This window comes from Peromyscus californicus, unplaced genomic scaffold, assembly GCF_007827085.1.
Source record: "Peromyscus californicus insignis strain IS unplaced genomic scaffold, ASM782708v3 Scaffold_11__1_contigs__length_118956290, whole genome shotgun sequence".
Taxonomy (NCBI): Eukaryota; Metazoa; Chordata; class Mammalia; order Rodentia; family Cricetidae; genus Peromyscus; species Peromyscus californicus.
In genome coordinates, this window is record NW_026294402.1 from 16,697,598 (window position 1) to 16,721,646 (window position 24,049).

The 24,049-nt window shown below is 50.4% G+C and overlaps 1 protein-coding gene across 3 annotated transcripts in view; it reads left to right on the forward strand.

The window, feature by feature from the left end:
- Nucleotides 1–24,049, forward strand: part of Pde4a (phosphodiesterase 4A) — a 52,442-nt gene that overhangs the window by 5,136 nt on the left and 23,257 nt on the right. The window contains exons 1-3 of one of the 3 annotated variants that reach the window (XM_052753837.1): nt 14,374–14,588; nt 16,945–16,986; nt 23,609–23,800. In XM_052753837.1, coding sequence (XP_052609797.1) covers nt 14,389–14,588; nt 16,945–16,986; nt 23,609–23,800 — 434 coding nt within the window. In that variant the 5' untranslated portion in view covers nt 14,374–14,388. Of the gene's footprint in view, nt 1–14,373; nt 14,589–16,616; nt 16,987–23,608; nt 23,801–24,049 lie in introns of those variants that run through there. The other 2 variants (XM_052753822.1, XM_052753814.1) reach the window with 2 other exon arrangements.

Consider the following 24,049-nt stretch of genomic DNA (forward strand, 5'->3'; position numbering starts at 1 on the left):
GGTTCTCTCAGTTTACCACGGGAGTGCCAGGACTCAGATCTTTAGCTTGGGTGCAAGCTCCTTTACCCACTGAGCCATCTTACAGGCCCCATTTTATTTTATGTGTGTGTTGTATGCATGTGTGTGTGGAAACAGACAATGTTGTGCGTGTTCCTCTTTTGCTCTCCACCTTATTTTATTTCTTATTGTGCATATGGTTGAGCATGGTAGTGCATACCTCTAATCCCAGGAATTAGGAGGCAGAGGCAGGTGGACCTCTGTGAGTTAGAGGCCAGCCTGGTCTACAGAGTGAGTTACAAGGCAGCCAGAGCTAGATAGTGAGACCCTGTCTCAAAAAACAAAAACTCCATTAGTTATGGTTATTTATTTATAGTTATTGTTAATAATATGTTTATTATTTTGTTGTGTGTGATCCGGGTGTGAATTGGGCACAGAGCAAATGTGAAGAACAACCTTAGGAGCTGGTTCCCTCCTCCCAGCATGAGTTCCATGGAAACGCTGGCTCCGTAAGTCTGTGTGGCAAGTGTTTTCACACACTAAGGTATTTTATCTTATGTGTATGGACCTAAGTGTATGTATGTGTACCAGGTGCATCCCGGTGCCTTCAAATATCAGAAGTAGATGTCAGATCCTCAAGCTGGAATAAGAGGAGCTGTGACCTGCCCCATGTGGATCTTAGGAACCAAACCCGAGTCTTCTGCAAGACCAACAAGCGCTCTTAGCCACTAAGCCCTGTCTCTAGCCCACCACCTTGCTCTGGCATGGATTCCTTCACTGAACCTAGCTTGGCTGCTGGCCAGCTCCCCACACAGGTGTGTCTGTGCGACTGGAAGTCACAGGACAACGTCAGTTTGAGTTCTTCAAAGGCCAGCAACTTTTGTTTGTGTCTTTCTGTGTAGACCAAGCTGGCCTCAAAGATGTGTGCCATCACAGCTGGCTTACCTGGTTTTTTGAGATGGTGTCACCCCTCCTGGCTCTGAGATTACAAGCTGTTGCCACTGCCAGATTTCTTCCTTTAAAAACTATTATTCTTTATTTTATGTATATGGGTGTTTTGCCTGTATGTGTGTCTGCACAGCACATGCATGTTGTGCCCATGATGTGTTGGATCCAATGGGACCAGAGTTACAGATGGTTGTAAGTCCCTGTGTGGGTGCTGGGAATCAAACACTGGGACCTCTATAAGAGCAGCCAGTGCTCTAACTGCTGAGCCATCTCTCCAGTCCCTAAATCCCCCACCCCCCAGCTGAGGAGCTTGCTAGGTAAGCACTCTACCACTGAGCTAAATCTCCAACCCTGATTTCTTTGTTTTAGTGTGGATTCCGGGACCCAGACTCTCTCCTTAGCCCTGTTACTGTTTGTACTTTGAGCAGGTGCGCGGTGTCTGTGTGTGCTTGTGCTACGGAGGCCAGAGGAGGACACTGTTCTCCTGCTGTCTTCCCTTGAGACAGCTTGTATCCTGGGGCCTGAAGTTGTTGCTGGACTGACTGGCCAGTGGACTTCCGGGGACGGCCCTCTCTCCAGCCCCCGACACTGGGTTACAGGCACATGTGGCCAGGCCTGGCCTCTGCATGAGTGTGAGAGATTTGAACTCAAGTCCTCATGTCTAAACAGAGAGTGCTCTCACTCCTGGAGCCGTCTCTTCATCCCCTGCTGCTGTTGGTTTTTGTCTATTTGTTTTTGTCCTGTTTTGTTTGTATTGTTGTTTGCTTTGGCTCTTTTGGGGGGCCCGCCACCCAGCTCCCAAATAAATCACACATGGAGGCTTATTCTTAATGATAAACGTTCAGCCTTAGCTTGGCTTGTTGCTAGCCAGATTTCCTTAACTTATCCCTTCTACCTTTTGCCTCTGGGCTTTTCTGTTCTCTTACTTCTGTAAATCTTACTGTAATTGCCAGGTGGTGGTGGCACACACCTTTAATCCCAGCACTCGGGAGGCAGAGCCAGGCAGATCTCTGTGAGTTCAAGGCCAGCCTGGTCTACAGAGCAAGATCTAGGCCAGGCACCAAAACTACACAGAGAAACGCTGTCTCGAAAAACAAAAACAAAACAAAACAAACAAACAAACAAAATCTTACTCCATGGCTTGCTGTCTAGCTGGGTGGCTGGCCCCTGGAGTTCTCCTTCCCTGGATACTACTTCCTTTTTCCTCCCAGATTTCTCCTTCTGTATATTCTCTCTGGCTGCCAGCCCCGCCTATCCTTTCTCCTGCCTTGCTATTGGCCCTTCAGTTCTTTATTAGCTCATCAGGTGTTCTAGACAGGCACAGTATCACAGCTTCACAGAGTTAAACAAATGCAACATAAACAAAAGTAACACACCTTAAAATAATATTTTACCACAGTTTGTTTTGGGTATTTTAGACAGTCTTTCCACATAGCCCTGGCTGTTCTGGAACTAACTCACTATGTAGACCAGGCTGCCCTCAAACTCACAGAAATCCACCTGCCTCTACCTCCTGAGTGCTGAGATTAAAGGCTCGCGCCACACGCCTGGCCTCCCTGCTTCTGTTCTTTGAGATGAGGCCTTGTGTAGCTCAGGATAGCCTTGAACTCCAGATGATTCTGCCTTCATTTCCTGAGTGCTGAGATTACAAGCGTGTATCACTGTGCTTCCTTTGCTTGATGCTGGAGGCAGAACCCAGGGCTAAAGAGATTCTAGGTAAGTGTGCTGCCCACTGGGCTCCAGCCCCAGCGCTTGAACCTGTTTCTGTCATCAGACAGAGCTATAATGAGTAAGAAGAGCCTGTCCACGGGGCTGTGGTCTAACGATGCAGGGCCTGGGCAGCCAAGGACTCTTTGGAAAAGCATTTCCTCAAATGCTATCAGTCAAAAGAAAACTCCCTTTGCTGCTGCAGAGCCAACTCCCATGTCCACAGACTGAGACAACACAGACACAGGCCCCTGGACACAGCCTGGGGAGCAGCTACCTGCTGCTAGGGTGAGAGCATCAGATACCATGGTTTCTACTTTGTTGTTGTGTTTTTTTATTTCTTATTTTTATTTTGCTTTTCAAGACAAGGTTTCTCTGTGTTGTCCTGGCTGTCCTGAAACCCATTCGGTAGACCAGGCTGGCCTCGAACTCACAGAGATCACCTGGCTCTGCCTCCTGAGTGATGGAATTAAAGGTGCTCACTACCACTGCCTGGCTACTTTTTTTTTTTTTTTTTAAGATTTTCATTGGGGCTGGAGAGATGGTACAGCAGCCAAGAGCACTGGCTCCTTGCCAGGCGGTGGTGGCGCACGCCTTTAATCCTGGCACTCAGGAGGCAGAGGCAGGCAGATCTCTGTGAGTTCAAGACCAGCCTGATCTAAAAGAGAGTTCCAGGCTGTCCTGGAAAACCCTATGTCAAAAAGCCAAAAAAAAAAAAAAAAAAAGCCGGGCAGATGTAGCCGCTTGTAATCCCAGCACTCGGGAGGCAGAGGCAGGCGGATCTCTGTGAATTTGAGGCCAGTGTGGTCTACAGAACAAGATCCAGGACAGCCACCGTGGGTGCGTAGAGAAACCCAGTCTTGAGAAACTAAAAATAAAGAAAAAGTGCAGGCTGCTCTTCCAGAAGACCCGGGTCCAATTCCCAGCCTTAGCCCTGAGCCAATTCTCCTCCTCCTCTCCAACTCCAGTTCCTGGAGACACAGACATACATGCTGGAAGAACACCAATGCACATAAAATAGATCATTAAAAAAGATTTTAGGCGCAAAGCTACACAGAGAAACCCTGTCTCGAAAAACAAAAACAAAAAAAAAAGATTTTAGTTATTTTTATTTTTGATGTATATGGTTGCTCTGCTTGTATGTTTTGTCTGTGTACCTTGTGTGTGTGTGTGTGCAGTGTGTTCAGAGGCCACAAGAGGGTGTCAGATCCTCTGGAACTGGAGTTAAGTAGTTGGTGACCTGTGGGTGTTGGGAATCGAACCTGGGTCCTCTGGAAGAGCCAGAAGTGCTCTTAACTGCTAGGCCATCTCTCCAGACGTTTTTTACTTCTTTTATGGCATTCTTTTCTTAGATCTATTCTGTGTTGAGGGGCATGCAGGGGCGCCATGGCGAGCATGTTGGAGGGCACACTCGTGGGAGCAAGTTCTCCCCTTCCATATGTGTCCCAGGGATTGAACTCAGGCTTGCAGCAAGCGCCTTTATCTGCTGAATCTCTTGGTATGAAGTAAATCAAATACAACCACCCCGCCCCTCCCTTGCTCAGTGTCCTCTGCTTCCTCATCTGCCAGGAACCTTTTTTGCAGAGATGTACCACTCAGGGCTTTGGCTCAGAATTGCTGCTGTCTAGACTCAGTTGATGGATGCTTGCCCAGCACTTGAGAAGCCCCAGTTTCATCCCTAGCCCCGGAAAACACACCTGTCAGTCAGCACTCAGGAGGTAGGTGAAGGAGGATCAGGAACACAGTAATACACTGTCCCATAGTGAGTTCCAAGCTGGCCTGGTACATAAGACCCTGCTTCAAAAAAGAAAAAGGAAAAAAAAAAGTCTTGCTGTCTGGAGTTCTCAGACAGTGGTTGGGGCAGAAATAACAAAGCCATCAGATAACCGTAGATGACGTGTGGGACAGGAAGCACAGAGGAATCCTGAGGTCAGGCAAGGCCTCTCTGCAGAGGTGACATTTGAGTAGAGACCTAAGAAGATGCAGTATGGGTGTGTCCGGTGGCAGAGGGAACGGCCAGTGCAAAAGTCCTGGAGCACAGTGAGAGGGAGGTAAGGAGGCAGCTTCGAGGTCCTGTCAGGAGTGACGTCCTAGGAAGGGACTAAATCTGAGTGTGACAGCCACACCTGTAATCCTGGCACTCTGCAGGTCAAGGCTGGAGGAATGATACAGTTTAAAATTTTTATTTTTTATGTATGGGTGTTTTTCCTGCACGTATGTCTGTGCACCATGTGCATTCCTTTTGTCCTGCTGAGGCCAGAAGAGGATATTGGATCCCCTGGAACTGGAGTTACACATGGTTGTGAGCTGCCATGTGCTTGTTGGGAGTTGAACCTGGGTCCTTTGGATGAGCAGGGGATCCAGTACCTGGTTTTGGCCTCAGTGGGCACCACAAGCAGAAGAAGAAATTGGCTTTATGGGTCAGTTGGAACAATGTTTGCTTGAATGCCAAAGCCACGGACTTCCATCCCAGCCCCTCATGAGCCAGGCACAGTATCACACCTGGAACCAGCACTTCCGAGGTGGAGACAGGAGGATCGGAAGTTCAAGGTCTCAGCTCCTACACTATAGTCAGTTCCGGGCCAGCCTGGGCTACATGAAACCCTGTCTCAATCGCACTGTTCTTACAGAAGGCCCCAGGTTCAGTTCCCAGCACAGGCTCACAACTGCCTGTGACCACAGCTCCAGATCTGGCACCATCTTCTAGCCTCTGTGGCCCCTGCACTCACGTATACATACCCACTCATTCATAGAACACACATCATTAAAAATAAAATAATTTTGTCTCTTTGCTTTTAGAGACAGAGTTTCTTTGTGTAGCCATGACTTTCCTAAAACTCTCTCTGTAGACAGGCTGGCCTCAAATTCAGTAATCCACTGGCCTTTGCATCTGTTGAGATTAAAGGTGTGCACCACCAGACCTGGCAAGAATAAAATACATTCTAAGAAATTAAATTTATTTTTATTTTTAGAAATTCAGCCCTAGGGGTCTGAAGAGCTGGCTCAGCAGCTTACAGCACTGGCTGCCCTTCCAGAGGACCCGAGTCCAGTTCCCAGCACCCACACGCGGTCTGTTCCAGGGGTCTGGCAGCCTCTTCCGGCCTCTGTGGTCGTCAGTATACACATGCAGGCAAACCTCCTGTAGATATAAAATAAAAATACCTATTTTTAAAAATCCAGCTCTTCTACTTCTAGGGTAGGTAACCCTATCCAAGTGACTTGCCTTTTCTGGCCTCTGGTTTCTGCATCTCTGCAATGGTCTTCGTTCTTGGCTGTTCTTCCAAAGGACCAGGGTTCATTTCCTAGCACCCACACAACAGCTCACGACTGTAACTCCAATTCCAGGGGATCAGATACCTTCACACAGAGTATATACAGTATGCACATTAAATAAATAAATCGGGCTGGAGAGGTGGCACAGAGGTTAAGAGCACTGACTGCTGCTCTTCCAGAGGTCCCGAGTTCAACTCCCAGCAACCACATGGTGGCTCACAACCATCTATAATGAGATCTGGTGCCCTCTGCTGGTGTGCAGACACACATACAAACAGAACACTGTATACATAATAAATAAATAAATCTTTAAAATAAATAAATAAATAAATAAATAAATAAATAAATAAATAAATAAATCTTTCTGTTTTTTTTTTTTTTTTTTTTTACCAGACTGGCCTCGAACTCACAGAGATCCGCCTGTCTCTGCCTCCCGAGTGCTGGGATTAAAGGCATGAGTCACCACCGCTCATAAATAAATAAATCTTAAAAAAAACAAAAACAAAAGCACCACTGCCTCTTTTCTAGCTGGGCAGTGGTGACACACGCCTTTAATCCCAGCACTTGGGAGGCAGAGGCTGGCGGATCTCTGAGTTCAAAGACAGCCTGGTCTACAGAGAGAGTTCTAAGATAGCCAGGGCTACACAGAGAAACCCAGTTTTGAAGAAAAAACAAAACAAAACAACCCACCACCAAGGGCATTCTAAACAACACAACACAACTACCGCAGACTGCAGAGGGACTTCAGCGGTCAGTGGGCAAGAACAGCCTGCTTCTCGTTTGAACTGGAACTTTCCTGGGTCCTGGTGCTTGGTTCCTGGACCTTAGAGGGACTGAGGCAGAGATTCTCAAGCCGAATGTCAGCCTTCTCGCCTCCCAAGGAAGTGGCCAAGGCTGTACGTATTTCAGCCGTTACAGCGAAGTGTGCTGCTGACATCTAGTGGGTGAGGCAAGGGACGGTCAGTTGCTGCACAGGACAGCACCCAGAATGACAAAGGTCACTTAACCCCCACGTGTCAGTAGGGCCAGGGGTGGGAAACCCAAGTCTGCAGCCATGTGACCCCACATCTGGAGTGAAGACTGCTGCTTCCTGGGGATTTCTGTATGCAGTCTAAAATTTCAAGCTTATATTTATTTATTTTGCCACACTGGGATGAAACCCAGGGCCTCACACATGCTAGGCAAGTACTCTGCCACTGAGTGACATCCCTGGGGTGTCATGGATTCCAGGACACCCCTGCCACAACTGCAGTCTATGACATTCTCCTTGCTTCTGTAGAGTGGCATGGTTTCTATACAGATTCAACACAATCCTCGTTGGCCAGAAAACTTTTATTTTTTTTATTTTTATTTTTTTTGGGAGCCGAGGATCGAACCCAGGGCCTTGCGCTTGCTAGGCAAGTGCTCTACCACTGAGCTAAATCCCCAACCGCAGAAAACTTTTATTTTGAAAAAAAAATTATTATTATAATTTTTTTTTGGTTTTTCGAGACAGGGTTTCTCTGTGTAACTTTGCGCCTTTCCTGGAACTCACTTTGTAGACCAGGCTAGCCTCGAACTCATATTTTTTTTTTAATTTCATGTGTATGGGAGTTTTGACTATATGTGTTTATGCACCATATGTTTGCTGTGCTGGAAGAGTCCAGAAGAGGGTGTTAGTCCCCCTGGACCTGGAATTACAGGTGGTTGTGAGCCACTCTGTGGGTGTTGGGAACCAAGTTCAGGTCATTTATAAGAGCAGCCAGTGCTCTTTTTTGTTGTTGTTTTGTTTTTCGAGACAGGGTTTCTCTGTGTAGTTTTGGTGCCTTTCCTGGATCTCACTCTGTAGACCAAACTGCCCTTGAACTCACAGAAATCCTCCTGGTTCTGCCTTCCAATTGCTGGGATTAAAGGCGTGTGCCACCATTGCCTAGCCACAGTGCTCTTAACTACTTAACCAACTCTCCAGCTCCCCACAGTTTTTAAAAATTTACATTTATTTACTTATTTTGGTATGGAGGTGTGTATCATGGTTCACGTGTAGGCTTCAGTTGGGAGTCCTCTGTTCCCACTGTGTGGGCTCCAGAGGTTGCCCTCAGGTCTGCAGGCCTGGCAGCTGCCTCTACCTGCTGAGACATTTCTAGGGCTCCCCACTCCCCAGCACCCCCAGTCAGAGTCTCCATATATAGGCCAGGCTTGCTTTCAACTCCTGATTCTCTTGTCTTACCCTCTCAAATATTTGGGTGACAGGTGCACTCCCCCACACCTAGCTCCAAATGCACTTAAACAGCAAATTTGGGCCAGTAGAGCTGGCTCAGCAGGTAAGAGCACTTACTGTGACAGCTGATGGCCTGAGTGTGTTTCCCAGGATCCACATGGTGGAAGAGAATGGACTCTGGAGGCTGTCCTGTGGCCTGCACACTTACACCCACAGACACTAGATCAATGAATAAACAATTAAAAATAAAAGCAAGGGCCGGAGAGATGGCTCAGCAGGTAAGGGCGCTTGCTGCTCTTGCAGAGGCCCTGAGTTCTCGGCCCATCGGCCACATCTGGCAGTTCACCGTTGCCTGTTACTCCAGCTCCAGGACTCTAACACCATCTCTGGCCTCTTCTGGCGCCACCACACACAGGACATGAACATAAAAAATAATCAAACTATTTCTTTAACCTTATTTACTTATTTTTAGGTTTGTGAGACAGGGTTTCTCTGTGTAGCCCAGGCTGTACTGGAATCTGCTTTTTTTTTTTTAATCATCAGTTTGATAAAATACAAATTATTATCCTAATAGCGAAATGTCTCACTGAAGCTTGCACAGTGATTGAGTAAAACCAAAACTTATTATAAGCCTCAGTCATCCTAGGGTCCCCCTGCTATGTAGCCTCCCTGGATCTGTGGGTTGCAGTCTGATTGTTCTTTGCTTTATATCTAGAATCCACTTATGAGTGAGTACATACCATGTTTGTCCTTCTGAGTCTGGGTTACCTCACTCAGGATGATATTTTCTAGTTCCATCCATTTGCCTGCAAATTTCATGCTGTCATTGTTTTTCTCTGCTTAGTAGTACTCCATTGTGTATATGTACCACATTTTCTTAATCCGTTCTTCAGTTGGCAGGCATCTAGGTTGTTTCCAGGTTCTGGCTATTACAAATAGTGCTGCTATGAACATAGTTGAGCATGTATCTTTGTGGTATGATTGAGCACTCCTTGGGTATATGCCCAAGAGTGGTATGGCTGGGTCTTGAGGTAGATCGATTCCTGATTTTCTGAGAAACTGCCATACTGATTTCCACAGTGGTTGTACAAGCTTGCACTCCCACCAACAGTGGAGGAGTGCTGGAACCTGCTTTGTAGACTAGGCTGGCCTAGAACTCACAGAAATCCACCTGCCTCTGGAGTGCTGGGATTAAAGATATGCACCACCAAGCGCAGCTAATTGTTTTTAATTGTTTGTAAGTTTGTGCCCACAGGGGCTCTGGCGAGAGCTAGATTACAAGCAGTTGTGGATACTAGGAATCGAACTCAGATCCTCTGGAGGAGCAGTACATGCTTTTAACTGCTGAACCATCTCTCTAGGCCCCAAAATAATAAAGTCTTTTAGAAAGAGTAAAAAATTTTTTGGCTTTCAGTTGTTTGAGACAAGATCTTATGTAGATCCTCTGGGCTTGAACTCACTATACTGTCAAAATGACCTTGAATATCCTGACCCTCCTTTCTCCGACTACCCAGTGCTGGGCTCACAATGTGTACCAGCCTCAAAAGTGTTCCAGTCTGTGCTTGGACGGCTCTGAGGACTTGAAATGGTCCGCTACAGGGACAGCTGCCGGTACTATATATACAGTCATTACCATTTCATGGGGAAGACAATTGGGGTTTTTTAAAAGTCTACAAAGGCCATTTCATAAGGGACTCATGATAAAGGCTGGCACTCTGGGGTAGGGGGTGTGGTGCCAACGCCGGTCATCTCAGCACTGGGGAGAGAGAGATGAGGATCAGGAGTTCAAGACTAGCTCGGGCTAATAGAGTGAGACTTGACCTCAAATAAACCAAACAGACCAAGAAAAACCACACTGCTTTAAATTCAGACTCAGCCACTCACAGGTCATGTGACCTTGACGTGATCTTAAACAGGCTGTCTCCCTTAAAAGCTCCTCCCCCACCGCCCATTTTTTGAATGTATGTTTCTCTGGTTGGCCTGGAACTTGCTTTGTAGGCCAGACCAGCCTCAAACTCACAGATCTATCCGCCTCCCCAGTCCTGGGATCAAAGGTGTGCGACACCATGCCTGGCTTGGTGAGTGCTGTGTGTGCACACTGGTCACTGTGGGCACGCTCATGTGACAGCACTAACGTGGAAATCCCAAGTTCATCCTCTGAGGTCAGTCCTCGCCTTCTACCATGTGGCTTCTGGAGACTGAAGCTAGTTTGTCAGGCTTGGCAGCAAGCTCCTGTACCCAGTGAGCCACCTCGTCGGCTCTTGTACGTTTGGGATCACAGCAGCAAGTGCTGGACACACAGTACAGAAAGGGCCAGGTGTGCGGGGCTTTGGTGGCACACATCTTTAATCCCAGCACTCGGGAAGCAGAGGCAAGTGGGTCTCTGTGAGCTCAAGGCCAGCCTGGTCTACAGATCGGGTTCCAGGATAGCCAGGGCTGTTACACAGAGAAACCCTGTCTCAAAAAAATGAAAGAAAGGTGCTGGAGAGATGGCTCAGTGGTTAAGGCAGGCTTCCTGCCCTATCAGAAGACCTGAGTTCAAATCCCAGTGCCCACTGTTGGCAGTGTACAAACACCTATAACTCCAGCTCCAGGGTATCTGATGCCCTCTTATGACCTCCATGGGTACCTGTGCGCATGTGTGCATGCACACACACACTCATAGAAAATTAAAAAAATATATATTAAAATCTTAGAAAGCAAAAAATCGAAAGAAAGAAATGGAGGGTGATCCTAATTAGTCTTATCAATAAAAAAACCAAGAGTCAGATATCAGGGTAATAACGTGAAAGATCAGAGAAGCAGAGCAAAGCCACTAGTGACTTCTTACCTCTACGAATCCTCAGACCAAAAAGTGGGGCGAGAGCCTGTCTCCACCCACCTAGTGTAGCTAGAGTTTTCCTGCCTGGCCCACAGTCAGGACAAATCTTTGTCACCTGTCAGTCCCACAGCCGCTCAGACCCGACCAAGTAAACACAGAGACTTATATTGGTTACAAACTGTATGGCCGTGGCAGGCTTCTGGCTAACTGTTCTTTTTTTTTTTTTTTTAAAGATTTATTTATTTATTATGTATACAGTGTTCTGTCTGCATGTCTTTCTGCATGCCAGAAGAGGGCGCCAGATCTCATTACAGATGGTTGTGAGCCACCATGTGGTTGCTGGGAATTGAACTCAGGACCTCTGGAAGAGCAGTCAGTGCTCTTAACCACTGAGCCATCTCTCCAGTCCAGCTAACTGTTCTTATAGCTTAAATTAATCCATTTCCATAAATCTATACCTTGCCACGTGGCTTGTGACTTACCGGCATCTTCACATGCTGCTTGTCATGGCGTCGGCTGGCAGTGACTTCTTCTGCCTTCCTGTTCTCTCAATTCTCATCTCTGTTAGTCCCGCCTATGCTTCCTGCCTAGCCACTGGCCAATCAGTGTTTTATTTATTGACCAATCAGAGCAATTTGACATACAGACCATCCCACAGCAACCTTATATTCCTGTCTCCACCTCCTGAGTGCTGGGATCAAAGGCTTGATCCTCCCAAGTGCTGGGATTACAGGTGTGTGCACCACTGCCTGGCCTCTAAGGTTAACTGGTGGCTAGCTCTGCCCTCTGATCTCCAGGCAGGCTTCATTTGTCAGAACACAAAGTATCACACAACAAAGGAAGGCAGGAAGGCAGGCAGGAAGGAAGGAAGGAAGGAAGGAAGGAAGGAAGGAAGGAAGGAAGGAAGGAAGGAAGGAGGAAGGAAGGAAGGAAGGAAGGGTCAGTCACTAGCTATGACCATCACGGTCACTATGCAATCGCCCTCGGCTTGCACACTAGGAAACATCAAACATTTTCTCAGATGATAACCGATGTGGCTATTGATTAAGTCTGCACTCCATCTAAATGTTCCTGAGTCTTTTGAACCATGCAGCCCAGGCTGGCCTTGAACTCATTAAGTAGTTTAAGACCTCCATCCTTCTGTCTCTACCTCAGGAGCTCTGGAATAGCCCTGGGCTGTGCGGGTGTGTGTGTGTGTGTAACCCAGGGCTTTGTGTGTGCTAAGCAAGCCCCCCACTAGCTGAGCCCAGCTCTAGTCCAGAGTCAGATACATTTATTGCACCTACTTTACAGTTGGGCAAACTGAGGCTCTGTGAAAGTGATTTCAAGTCAGGTGGATAAAGTGATGGTAAAGCTAAGGCTGGAGTTTAGCCTGTCTGTCTCTGGGCCCTGTGGCACCAGTGCCAATAACTCTGGACAGAAAGTGCTGTCCCCCGACTCCCTGCTCCTTTCGGATACAGAGCAAGCCTCTTGCCTGGTGAGGTGTACATGCTTGTAATGTTAGCACCAAGAGGCCAAGGCAGGTGCATTTTGAGTTCGCAGCCAGCCTGAGCTCCTGGAGGACAGGGAGGCTGGGGTGGTTTAAGCATCTGGCTGGCTATATTCAAGTCTCCCACACTCTGACTGTTTTCCTCATCGTCATCAAAAGGGCTTTACTGGGCCCCACCGGGTCACACTGTTGAGGCTCTGCAGTTATATCTAGGATCCCAGATGGCCACCCTCTGTTCTGCTGGGCCTGCCTCTAGGAGCAGGTTGGATTCTTGGGGCTACCTTGTGATCTGTGGGGGACCTAGTCACGAAGTAGGGTGAGCAGGACTTGATGGAGGCTTAAATGTGTATAGGGGCTGCGGATAGTCCTGGCTTCTAGGGTTGCTGTGTGTGTGTGTGTGTGTGTGTGTGTGTGTGTGTGTGTCTGTCTGTCTGTCTCTCTCTCTCTCTGTGTCTCTGCTCTGTCTCTCAGCACAGGGCCTCACTACGTTGCCCTGGCTGGTCTAGAACTTGCTTTGTAGACCAGGCTGGCCTTGAACTCATACACATCTGCCCGCCTTTGTCTCCAGAGTGCCCAGATTAAAGGCGTGAGCCACTATGCCTGACTTTCTAGGTTCTTAGGAGGTAGAAGGAACACTACGGGTGTGGCTCAGATGATACGGTGCCTGCCTAGGCTCTATCCTCAGCACCAAATATACTGGGCATGGTGTCTCATGCCTGGAATCCCAGCGCTGGAGGAGGTGGAGGCAGGGGGATTAGGAGTTTAAACTCAGACTGCCACATAGCAAGTTTAAGGTCAGCTTGGGCTGCATGAGACTGCTTAGGCAAGCAGAGGCACGGGAACTTTTGGTGGCACTCTGAGGCATTTCCAAGACTGTAGCTGTGTCAGATTATGCCCTAGAACCTGGGACTGGGGCCAGTGGGATGGCTCAGTGGGTAAAGACGATTGCTGCTAAGTCTGCCTCCCTAAATCCCTGGGCCCCACACGGCAGAAGGAGAGTGACTCCTGAAGACTGTCTTTTGACCTCCACATTATATGCCATGCATGCTTGTGTGCACTCTCACAAGTGGGAGTACACACACACACACACACTAATAAAATAATGAACAATAAATAGATAATATAAAGCAAGAATTAAAGTCTAGGACTGGCCCAAGAGCCATGGATTAGCCTACTTACACCCCTGGTGCCTTTGGGATCCCTCAGCGTGTGGTAGTGTCACCGTGGTTTGCACACACACCTTGTGTCCGGAGATAGCCCCAAGCTTACGTTAGGGTCTCAGCACTTTGGGGGATGCTGCGGTGGAGCCCCTGCCGGGTGGAGGGACATGTAGGGAATGTGGAAATACTTCCTGCCATAGGTGATGGACTCTAGGATTTGGAGGATCCAATTGGCTTGTGGACATTGCCTTTGCCTGTGGGAGGTGAGGCAAGGGGTGCTGGGGATGGTTATCTGCTACTTTAGGGGAGTTTTGGAAAAAAAAAAAACTAAGCTGCTGGCTGCCCATAGTGGTGCACGCTTTTAATCCCCGAATTGCATGGCAGAGGCAGGTAGATCTCTGTGAGTTCGAGGCCAGCTTGGTCTCATGTTCCAGGCTAACCAGAAGTACACAGTGAGACCCGGCTTTACCAACCCCCACCCCCCAAAAATTAGTAAATAGTCAACCCGAGTTGCTGTGTCCGTGGCTGGTGTCTGAGGGACCCCCCTTGGGCTCTCAGAACACCACCCGGATTCGTGGGTGCTCTCTGAGAATCCTGGTGTACCCTGTTGGGAGTGGGATGTCTCAGAAAACAACGGTGCTAGGCGAAGGGGGGAGAGCTCGGGATCTGTGGCTACCCCAGGCGGCGCGCCTTGGAGGAAGGTGGTTGGGCTTCCTGAGGTCTGAGGCGCCCCGGCCGGGCTCCGCCCCGAGGGCGGCCCGAGCGCAGCCGGAAGGGCCGAAGCGGCGGGAGGCGCATGGCGCTGCGGGGCTCGGGTCGCAGCCGAGAGCCGCGCACGGCCGCCTGCCTGGAGGTGGCGGCCGAGGACGACGCGTTCCTGCCTGGGCCCTCCGCGGCCTCTGCGTTCTTCTGCAGCACATCCTCCTCCACGCCGCACAGACGCCTGCGGCTCTTCCGTGGCAGCGTGCAAGACTGGGGCCGCCAGGCGTGGGCCGGGTGAGTGCACACCTCTCCAGCCACGGGTTCGAGGCCCTTCTTGGCTAGCCAGCATAGCTGTCCGTTGGGCTTGGAGAGGGGGCTTACAGCAGCCTGGCTTTTCCTCTTCCGTTTGAGATAGAGATAAAAATCATCTTGCCCTCCAGGGTTGCTGTGGAGAAATCTGATAGGGCATGCAGTAGGTGCTCAATAAACGCAGGGTCTCTCCCACTTCCTGTGCTTACTCGAAGCTGTGGTCATCCCTTGGGGGACTTGAGGCCAACCCAGCATCCGTTGTGACCCCGGGACTTGTGTTCTGTTCTTTTCCTTTTTAGGGACTGGAGAGATGGTTCAGAGGTTAAGAGCACTTGCTGAGGATCAGTTCCCAGTACCACATCCCACCCTGGGGCTCACAAACACCGGTACCTCCAGCTACAGCGGACCAAAGCCCTGTACTCAGTGGCTCATTCACTCATACACACACATAAGCAGAAATATAAGATTTATCTTTTAAGTTATGTGCACTTACGTGTGTGCACACGAGTTCGGGCGCCTATGGAGGCCAGAAGAGGATGCTGGGTCCCCTGGACCTGGAGTTAGAGGCAGTTGTGAGCCACTCGATGTGGGTGCTGGGAACCAGATTCAGTCCGACTGCTCAGTTCTGGCTAGCCTGACCTCACTACGTAGACCAGGCTGGGATTAAAGGTGTGTGCCACCATGCCTCTCTTTTCTTTTCTTTTCCTTCTTTCTTGTTTTTATTTATTTTTTTACTTAGCTTTTTTATTTTTAATTTTAAATCATTTTTTTAATGTGTATGAGTGCGCTTGGTGTGTGCTATGTGTGCACCTGGTGCCTTTGGAGGCCAGACGAGGACATTGGATCCCCTACAAATGGTTGTGAGCCTCCATGTAGATACTGGGAATTGAACCCAGGTCCTCTGGAGGAGCGGCCAGTACTTTCAACCATTGAGCCATCGCTCCAGATGTGGTTTTCTGTTTTTGGAGTTTGTTTTGAGACACAGTCTCATGTAACCCAGGCTAGCTGCCAGCTCACTGTCTAGCCAAGGATGGTCTTGAACTTCTGACCCTCTTGCCACTCCTGAGTGCTAGGGTTACGGTCACCGCACACCATCCCGGCTCAGGCCAAGCCCTCTGTGTGAGTTAACGGTCCGTGACTTTTGAGACACAGTGCTGCTCTGTAGCTCAGGCTGACCCAAGATGCTCAGGTTGCAGGTTTGAGCCCCCACACTCGGGGACACGTTTGTGTTGAGTTCCTCTAGCCTCTCGCAGCCTGTGGAATGACATTATTCTGTTGCCTTGTGGGGGTAGGTTTGACTTGTCCCTCCTCTCCCCAGCTCCCTGCATGTCACCAGTCCCTCCCCTGGGTCTTTTTTGGTAGTGATGCCACCTTGTGCCATGAGGGATGAGGGATGGTTGCTTGGCCAGAATGTGATGGGCTGTGGGGACAGGAAGCCTGAGGGAGCCAGGCCTAGAAACCACATCCGGTGTGCCTTCCAAACATCCCTTTCTCCTGGAGACCGAACTTTGTGGTAGTCTGGAGGTCGGCCCAGGTTTTTGCTGGGTCTCCTCCCCGCCAGCCCTGTGCCCTGTTCTCTACACATACTTGTTTAGGACAGACTGTTGGAAGTCACCCTGGGCACTGGGCAAGAAGTGGGCGGGGAAAGCAGAGGAGAGGCCTGGCCTTTGGGATGGGGCAAGGTGTGGGGGACCTAAGGGTCCCTTGGTTTGCTTCTGTGCCTGCCCCTTTGTTTCCGCCTCCACTCCCCATCCCCACCTCCCAGCATCTGTCACCTTGTCCCTCCCTAGGGTCTTGATCACCCAGCCCTGCACTCCGCCCTCTGGGGTGTGTCTGGTTCCCCGAGGGCGCTTGGTGGCGATCTGAGACCTGGAGGTGGCACAGCTCGACGTCAGGACAGGGAGGGGTGGAAGGCGGGGCCGGGGCAGAGGGGAGGGCCGCGGGCTAGGAGCCGGGGAAACCGGAGCCCCGGGCGTCCCTAAAGCCCGGGGAGGGACCGGCGGGAAGTGGGCGCTCGGTTTCACAGGGCCCTTCTGCAGGAGGGAGGGAGGCGCTGCGGACACACACCCGTGAGGAGGACGCGAGCACCGGGGATCGTGCCCCTCGGGGGGCCACATGGGTGGTGCCAGGAGCTAGGACACAAGTGTGGAGGCGGTGCCGGCGCTCGCTGGCTCCTCAGGCCTGGCTTGCACACCCCCCGTGCAGCAGCTGGTCCCCAATGCCGGCCCCGACGGCGGCGCTTGGCTCCCATGCGCTCCAGTGCGGCACCCCGGGCCCGGCCCCGACCCCCGGCCCTGGCATTGCCCCTGGGACCAGAGTCCCTGAGCCACTTCTCCTTCAGCGAGGAGGACACTCTACGACACCCTCCTGGCAGATGTATCAGGTGGGTGGCCTGCAGCCTGTGGCGTTCTTTGCGACCTGAAGGTGCTCTTGCCTGTTTGGGGAAAGAGGACCCTTTCCAGAGTAGCCAGCCATCGGGGAGTCCCCTAAGTAACCCTGCCCTAACCTTAAAAATGTGGGTGCCTGCTCATGTAGGGCTCCAAAAATGGGTGCTAGTTTCCACCTCAGCCTGTCTGTTCAGGGTGGGGGTTCCTTGGCTCTTTCCGTTCCCCTCAACCTGAGTATCTAGTACTCGCCCTGGCCGCAAATGTGGGCGTCCAGCCTGTCACCTCACCTGGGCTCCATTCCCAAGCCGGTGGCCAAGAGCCAGGTCCCTCAGGCCTTGCGTGGTTTCTCCACACACAGCTCCCCCCAGCTTGGACTGTCAGACTGCAAGCAAGCCCTGGTGTGTGGGGGAAGGTGAGGGAAAGTGTCTGAGTACCCAGAGGGCATTTTGAACTGGGTGGGTAGAGCTGCGGCCAGGAAGTGACCTTTAAGTTGGGAAGTCCTTCCTGCCTCGCTGCACAGTCCGGTCAGATACCTCGATGGACACAGACACGCTGTGTCCAGAGCAAGCACACACATGGCCACACCCACATCTGGGTTAAGCTGGGTCACAGGTGTTTGCTATTCTAGATGTGACGGGGTCTCCAGGTTAGTCAAGGCACTGGGAGAACCCACAAGGGACCCATGACCGTGACAGGTGATCACAGATGTTAACACCTACCGAACACCCCTCCACAGCCTGGTATGCACCTTGCTTTTCCCAGGAAGCCTCTTGTATACACATTCCTGCAGGCAGGAAAGACCACACACACACACACACACACACACACACACACACACACACACACACACACTTCATAACTACTTGGATCAGGGACAGCCACAGTGTCTATGTGGGGCTTTCTCATGAGGTCACAGGAGCATGGGGACAGACAGACAGACACCTGCCCCTCCCCCTCCTGGGTAGTTCTGCATGACAGGTATGGACACACAGGGATCCCCTGCCCTAGACCTATCACATGCTCCAAGACTTGACATCCAGTCCCACAAACATCAGTGGCACCTGGCACCGTGAGCCCGCCGCAGACGCTCGCCAGAGCCGACACTCAACCTCCCTGTGACCTTCACAGAGCAAACCAGTCCTTTCCATAGAGGCTTCCTGGCACTTCCTCTAAGGCAATCAGGTGGAGACAGGCAAGGAGCCCGGGAGGCAGCAGGCTGGTCCTCTGTTTCTGCCCCCGGAGTGCAGAGCCCAGCAGCCCCGGGTTCAAAGCCACCCTGACCAAATTATCCAGCCGTTTTGTTTGCTTGTTTAGTAGCCAAGCTGGCCTCTAATTTGCTGTGTAGCTGAGGGTGACCTTGAATAGCTGATCATCTGCCTCCACCCCTTGGCGTGCTGGGGATGGAGCCCAGAGCTTTGTGAGTGCCAAGCAGCACCTTACCACTGAGCCCGGCCCCAGCCCCACCCACCCTTTCTGACCTTATTGTCAGTTTTTGGGGGTTTTTGGCCTAGAAAATGGGATAATGATGCATATATGGACATATTTAGTTAGCATGGGGCACTTAATAGCATTTGTTTGTGTTTGGGTTCTTTTTTATGATTACATTTATCTGTTTATTTTTATTTCCTGAGGTGGCACATGCAGAAGTCATTAGGACAGGTGTCTGTCCATTCTCCCTTTCCACTGTTCGGGTCCTGGGGACTGAACCTTTACCTGCTGAGCCATATCACCGGCTCCTCACCTTACTTTTTTTGTTGTTGTTGCTTTTGTTTTTTGAGACAGGGTTTCTCTGTGTAGTTTTGGTGCCTGTCCTGGATCTCGCTCTGTAGCCCAGGCTGGCCTCGAACTCACAGAGATCCGCCTGGCTCTGCCTCCCCCGTGCTGGGATTAAAGGCGAGAGCCACCACTGCCAGGCTCTCACCTTACTTTTTTGAGACAGGGTCAGTCCCTGAACCTGAAGTTCCCTGATTGGGTGAGGCTGTGTGGCGAGGGACACCCAGCATCCTGTCTTCTTCCCAGAACTAGCCTGCTGCGCAGGTGCCATGGCCGGGCCTGGCCTGTCTCCCATGCCCCTGCTGGTGGTCCAGACGAAGGTCTCCCTGTGGCTGGTAACTGACTGTGGCCTCCCGAGGTGGAAGCGAGAGTCTAGAGCAGGTCACTGTACCCATGCTGCCTGGGCCGGTGACTCTAGCACCAGCCTCCGCTCCTCCCTCAGTGTAGCTTGTGACTTCTCCTCCTGTTGAGATTTCTCTGGCTGACTTTGGGCCACCTCCAAGGAGCCAGTGACAGACAGGAGAGGCAGGGGTCTTTTTTCCTTCCATTCGTATTTTGTGAGCATAGGTATAACAGTATCCACGTGGAGGTTAGAGGCCAGCTGTGGAAGTCACGTCTCTTCTTCCAGGATGTAAGTCCCAGGGAAAAAACTGAGGTCTCTATGCTTGGTTGCAGTCTAGGATTAGCTGACTCCCTGTTTCTCCCCAGGCTTCAGTTCAGCAGCCCAGTCCCATCCCCTGTGCCTGCCCTCGGCTCAGGGGACGTTCAGGCCTGAAGCGCAAACAGCGGTACCCAGGGGACCATCTGCTTACCGCGAAGGCCCCTGCGCTCCTACTGACGTGCACTGCTTCCCTAGGGGCAGCAGGTTGGCCACCAGGATGCCAGCCGAGAGCCTTCTCAGGGTCTGTGTGGGTCTCATCCTCCCTAAACGGCGGCCTGAGCTCCTGTGTAGAGGCCCAGGGGTTGGGGGTCCTCAGTGGGAGCAAACTCAGGCTGTGGTCATCAGGCAGCTAGCCCCCCAGGACCCACGGACGCTGTGCCTCAGTTTGCATGTTCTCTGGGATTTTACCTGGACCCCCTCAGGAAATGATGCAGAAATAAATGATCAGTGTGTACAAAGCATTTTAGCAGGAGGAGGCAGACAGCGAGGATCTGAGAAGGGTGGACCAGATGGTGCACTGGGTAAAGACTTGATTTCATCCCCAGGACCCACAGGGCAGAAGAGTGATTCTTGCAAGTCCTCGAACCTCCAAACTGCCATGGCACCAACACTCTTTCTCACACAATAAACAAACAAGTAAAATGTAATAAAAAAATTTTTTAAAAATGGAAGTCAGGCCAGGTAGTGGTGGTGCACGCTTTTAATCCCAGCACTCGGGAGGCAGAGGCAGGTGGATCTCTGTGAGTTTGAGGCCAGCCTGGTCTACAGAGCAAATTCCAGGACAGCCAGAGCTGCACAGAGAAACCCTGTCTCAAAAAACCCAAAACAAAAAAAGAAAAAGAAAAAAAGAAAAAGAAAGTGGAAGTTAGTTCCACATTTAGACTGGAGTTCTGTGCCCAAGATATGTCATTCTTTGAAGACCAACATGCCGAGTCTGAAAAACAGTCTGGACTCAGCATCGGTGGCTGGAGACATGCAGTGGAGAGAGGCATCAGCTCGCACATGCACTTGACAGGGCAGGTGCTCACCGATGAGCATCCTCATCAAAGGCTGAAGTGCATCTGTGAACTTGAAAAAAACCTTCAGGGTTTTTTTTTTTTAATTTTGATTATTTGATTTTTTTCAAGACAAGGTTTCACTGTGTATCCCTGGCTGTCTGAGAAGTCTCTCTGTAGACCAGGCTGGGCCTTGACTCACAGAGATCTGCCTGCCTCTGCCTGGGAGTAAAGGAGTGTGCTACTGTGCTCAGCTTTTATTTTTAAACAGTGTGTGTGTGTGTGTGTGTACACGCCAAGGAGTGTGTGGAGGTCAGAGGACACCTTTTAGGAGTTTCTCTCCTCTATGTGGGTCCTAAGAATCAAACCTCAGTGTTAGTTTGGTGGCAAACACCTTTACCACTGCTGCCGCCGCCACCGCCACCGCCGCCACCCCAGCTGTCTCACCGGCCTGAGTCTTTACGTGATCATTTTTCAACACCAGATATAGAACCCAGGGCCTCAAAGGCGAGTGCTTTACCACTTCCCTGGGCTTTGATTTCTCAGGCAGGGTCTCACTATGTGTGCAGTCCAGGCTGACTTTATACTTGATCTTCCTGCCTCAGCCTCCCAAGTGCGGGAATGACAGCTGTGCCACACCATTCTGGGCTAGTTCTGTGTAATGACGTGTAATGTGGCATGAATATGTTAGTTTTATCTTTTTCTTTTGTGTATGTATTTGTGTGTATCATCTATATGGGGTAGGTGGGCACATGTGCCCAGGTGTGCATGTCTAGAGGTCTGAGGTCAACATCTGGTGTCTTCTGTTACTCTCCATGTTATCTTTTGAGACAAGGATCTGTATTATGGAGGTGCGGTGTGGGTGCACTGGGTGCCCATTAAGCCCCCAGGACCTGCCTGTTTCTGCTCCCCAGCCCTGGGGTTGCAGACCCCACAGATGCATGCCACTGCACCTAGCTTTTACGTAGGTGCTGAGACTGGGACTCGGTTTCTCGTGGTTGCACAGCAGATGTATCCACTGAGCTGTCACCTCATCCTTGTCACGTTAACACAGTTCATTTGAGCCGCGAGGCTGAGAGGTTGCTCAGCAGGTGAGGGACTGGCCGTCAGACGGGAGGACCTGAGTTCAATCCCCAGAATCCACACGGTAGAAGCAAAGAGCTGGTTCCTCAAGTTGTTCTCCGACCACCACATGGGCCATAGCACACACTCACATGTGTGCATCCATGAACACAAACAGATAAATAGATACACTCAAGTTTTGTATGTCAATCATCCATTTTTTTTTCATGATGTATACTATTCCACAGTCCAAATTTGCTAGATTATATCAACTCATCAATTGCTGGATTGTTTTGGTTATTTTGTGTTTGGTAGCTGACAGCTACTATAAACATTTTTGTCCAGCTTTGGCCTATGGCCTTTTCAATGATTTTTCTGTATTTAGCCAGCCAAGTCCCTCAATAATTTTTTTAAAATATTTTAAGTAGCCGGTCGGTGGTGGTGCACGCCTTTAATCCCGGCACTCGGGAGGCAGAGCCAGGCGGATCTCTGTGAGTTCGAGGCCAGCCTGGACTACCAAGTGAGTTCCAGGAAAGGCGCAAAGCTACACAGAGAAACCCTGTCTCGAAAAAGAAAAAAAAAAAAAATTTTAAGTAACTTTATTTCATGTACATTGGTGTGAAGGTGTCAGATCCCCTGGAATTGGAGTTACAGACAGTTGTGAGCTGCCATGTGGGTGATGGGAATTGAACCTGGGTCCTCTGGAAGAGCAGCCAGTGCTCTTAACCTCTGAGCCATCTCTCCAGCCCCTCTCAATAAAATTTTACTTAAAAAAAAACAAATGTGTTTTGTAAACTTACGAGTGTTTTGCCTGCATGTATGTCTGTGCACCATATATGTGCCTGATGCCTGCAGAGGCCGAAACAAGGCATCGGATCCCAGGAACTGGAGTTCCAGACAGCTGTGGTCCTGTAGGTGCTGGGTATCAAACCCAGGTCCTCTGCAAGAGAGGTCCTGCTGCTGAGTCATGTCTCCAGTCCCTCGGGTGACTGTTTTGTTTTGTTTTGTTTGAGACAGGGTTTCTCTGTGTAGTCCTGCCTGTCCTGGAACTCGCTCTGTAGCCCAGGCTGGCCTCAAACTCACAGAGATCCACCTGCCTCTGCCTCCCAAGTGCTGGGGTTAAAGGTATGTGCCACTACCGCCCAACCCCTTGGTTGATTTTTTTTTTAAACTTGTTTGTTTGTTTTTTATTTTGTTTTTATTTTTGTTTTTGGTCTTTGAAGACAGGGTTTCTCTGTGTAACTCTGGTTGTCCTGTAACTCACTCTATAGACCAGGCTGGCATTGAACTCAGAGATCTGCCTGCCTCTGCGTCTTGAGTGGTAGGATTAAAGGTGTGTGCCGCCACCACCTGACCAAGACTTTCTTGAAAGATGTGGTCTTGCCAATGAACTCAAGGTCACCTTGGTTTGCTAAAGCCAGAGCCAAGGTTTATCTCCACACAGCCCTTCCTAAGTGCTGACATTTCGCCCATAGCCTCCTGCCAGCTCACAGTGCTTTTCTTTGGATTCCCTGTATGGGCACTGGGACTGGGAGCTATTGTGACAACTCCAGAATTCTTCACCTGGGTTTTTTATAACTAATACATTCGTATTTAGTTTGTGTGGACATTTGTGGGCAAAAGTGCAAGGTGTCTGAGTGGTGGTCAGAGGATGAGCCCATCTCAGTGGCCTTTCAGATTTTAAAATAATTGACCTTAGACAGGGTTAGACCGTATACCTAGATTTGCTTCAAATTCACGGCAATACTCTGCTGCTGCAGCCTCCCAAGTGCTGCTGAGATTACTGTGTGAGTGAGCACACTAGCTGTGTGCATGCGTGTGTGTGTGCGTGTGCATGTGTGTGTTTTTGCGTGTATGTGTGCGCGCGTGCATGCGTGTGTGTGTGTGTGTGTGTGTGTGTGTGTGTGTGTGTGTGTGTGTGTAGAAAATAAAAGTGAAGTGCGCTACCTTCAAGGACTGAACCCGGGTCCTCACGCTTCCGTAGCAAGCAATTTACCAACCGAGCGGTCTGCCCATTCCCGTCTCTCCCAGTATCTCTGCCACAAACCTCCTCTGTCTCCTTCATGCCTCTTGACCTCGCCAGCACCATCTCCGCCCCCTGACTCCTCTTCCCTCTGTCCTTTGCAGCTTGGATGCAGAAAATGGGCCGACACCATCCCCCGGCCGCAGCCCTCTGGACTCGCAGGCGAGCCCGGGGCTTGTGCTGCATGCTGGGGCGGGCGCCGGCCAGCGCCGAGAGTCCTTTCTCTATCGCTCAGACAGTGACTATGACATGTCACCCAAGACTATGTCCAGGAACTCATCGGTCACCAGCGAAGCGTGAGCACACCCTGCCCTACTCACCAGATCCCCTAGGCCTGGCCCTGCCACAAGCTGCCCTCCCCAGCAGAGTGGGGCACCCAACCCCCTGTTTGCTCAGCCCACACACACTGTCCTCCCCACTGAAGGGTAAGCAGCTCCTTTCCCTCTGACACAGAACTTACAAGATTATAAAGTTTGGCTGTGCCCACCAGCTCTGCTCACACCCACTCATTGGTTGCCTTCTAGTCTGGCTCTCCCTCTCCTCTG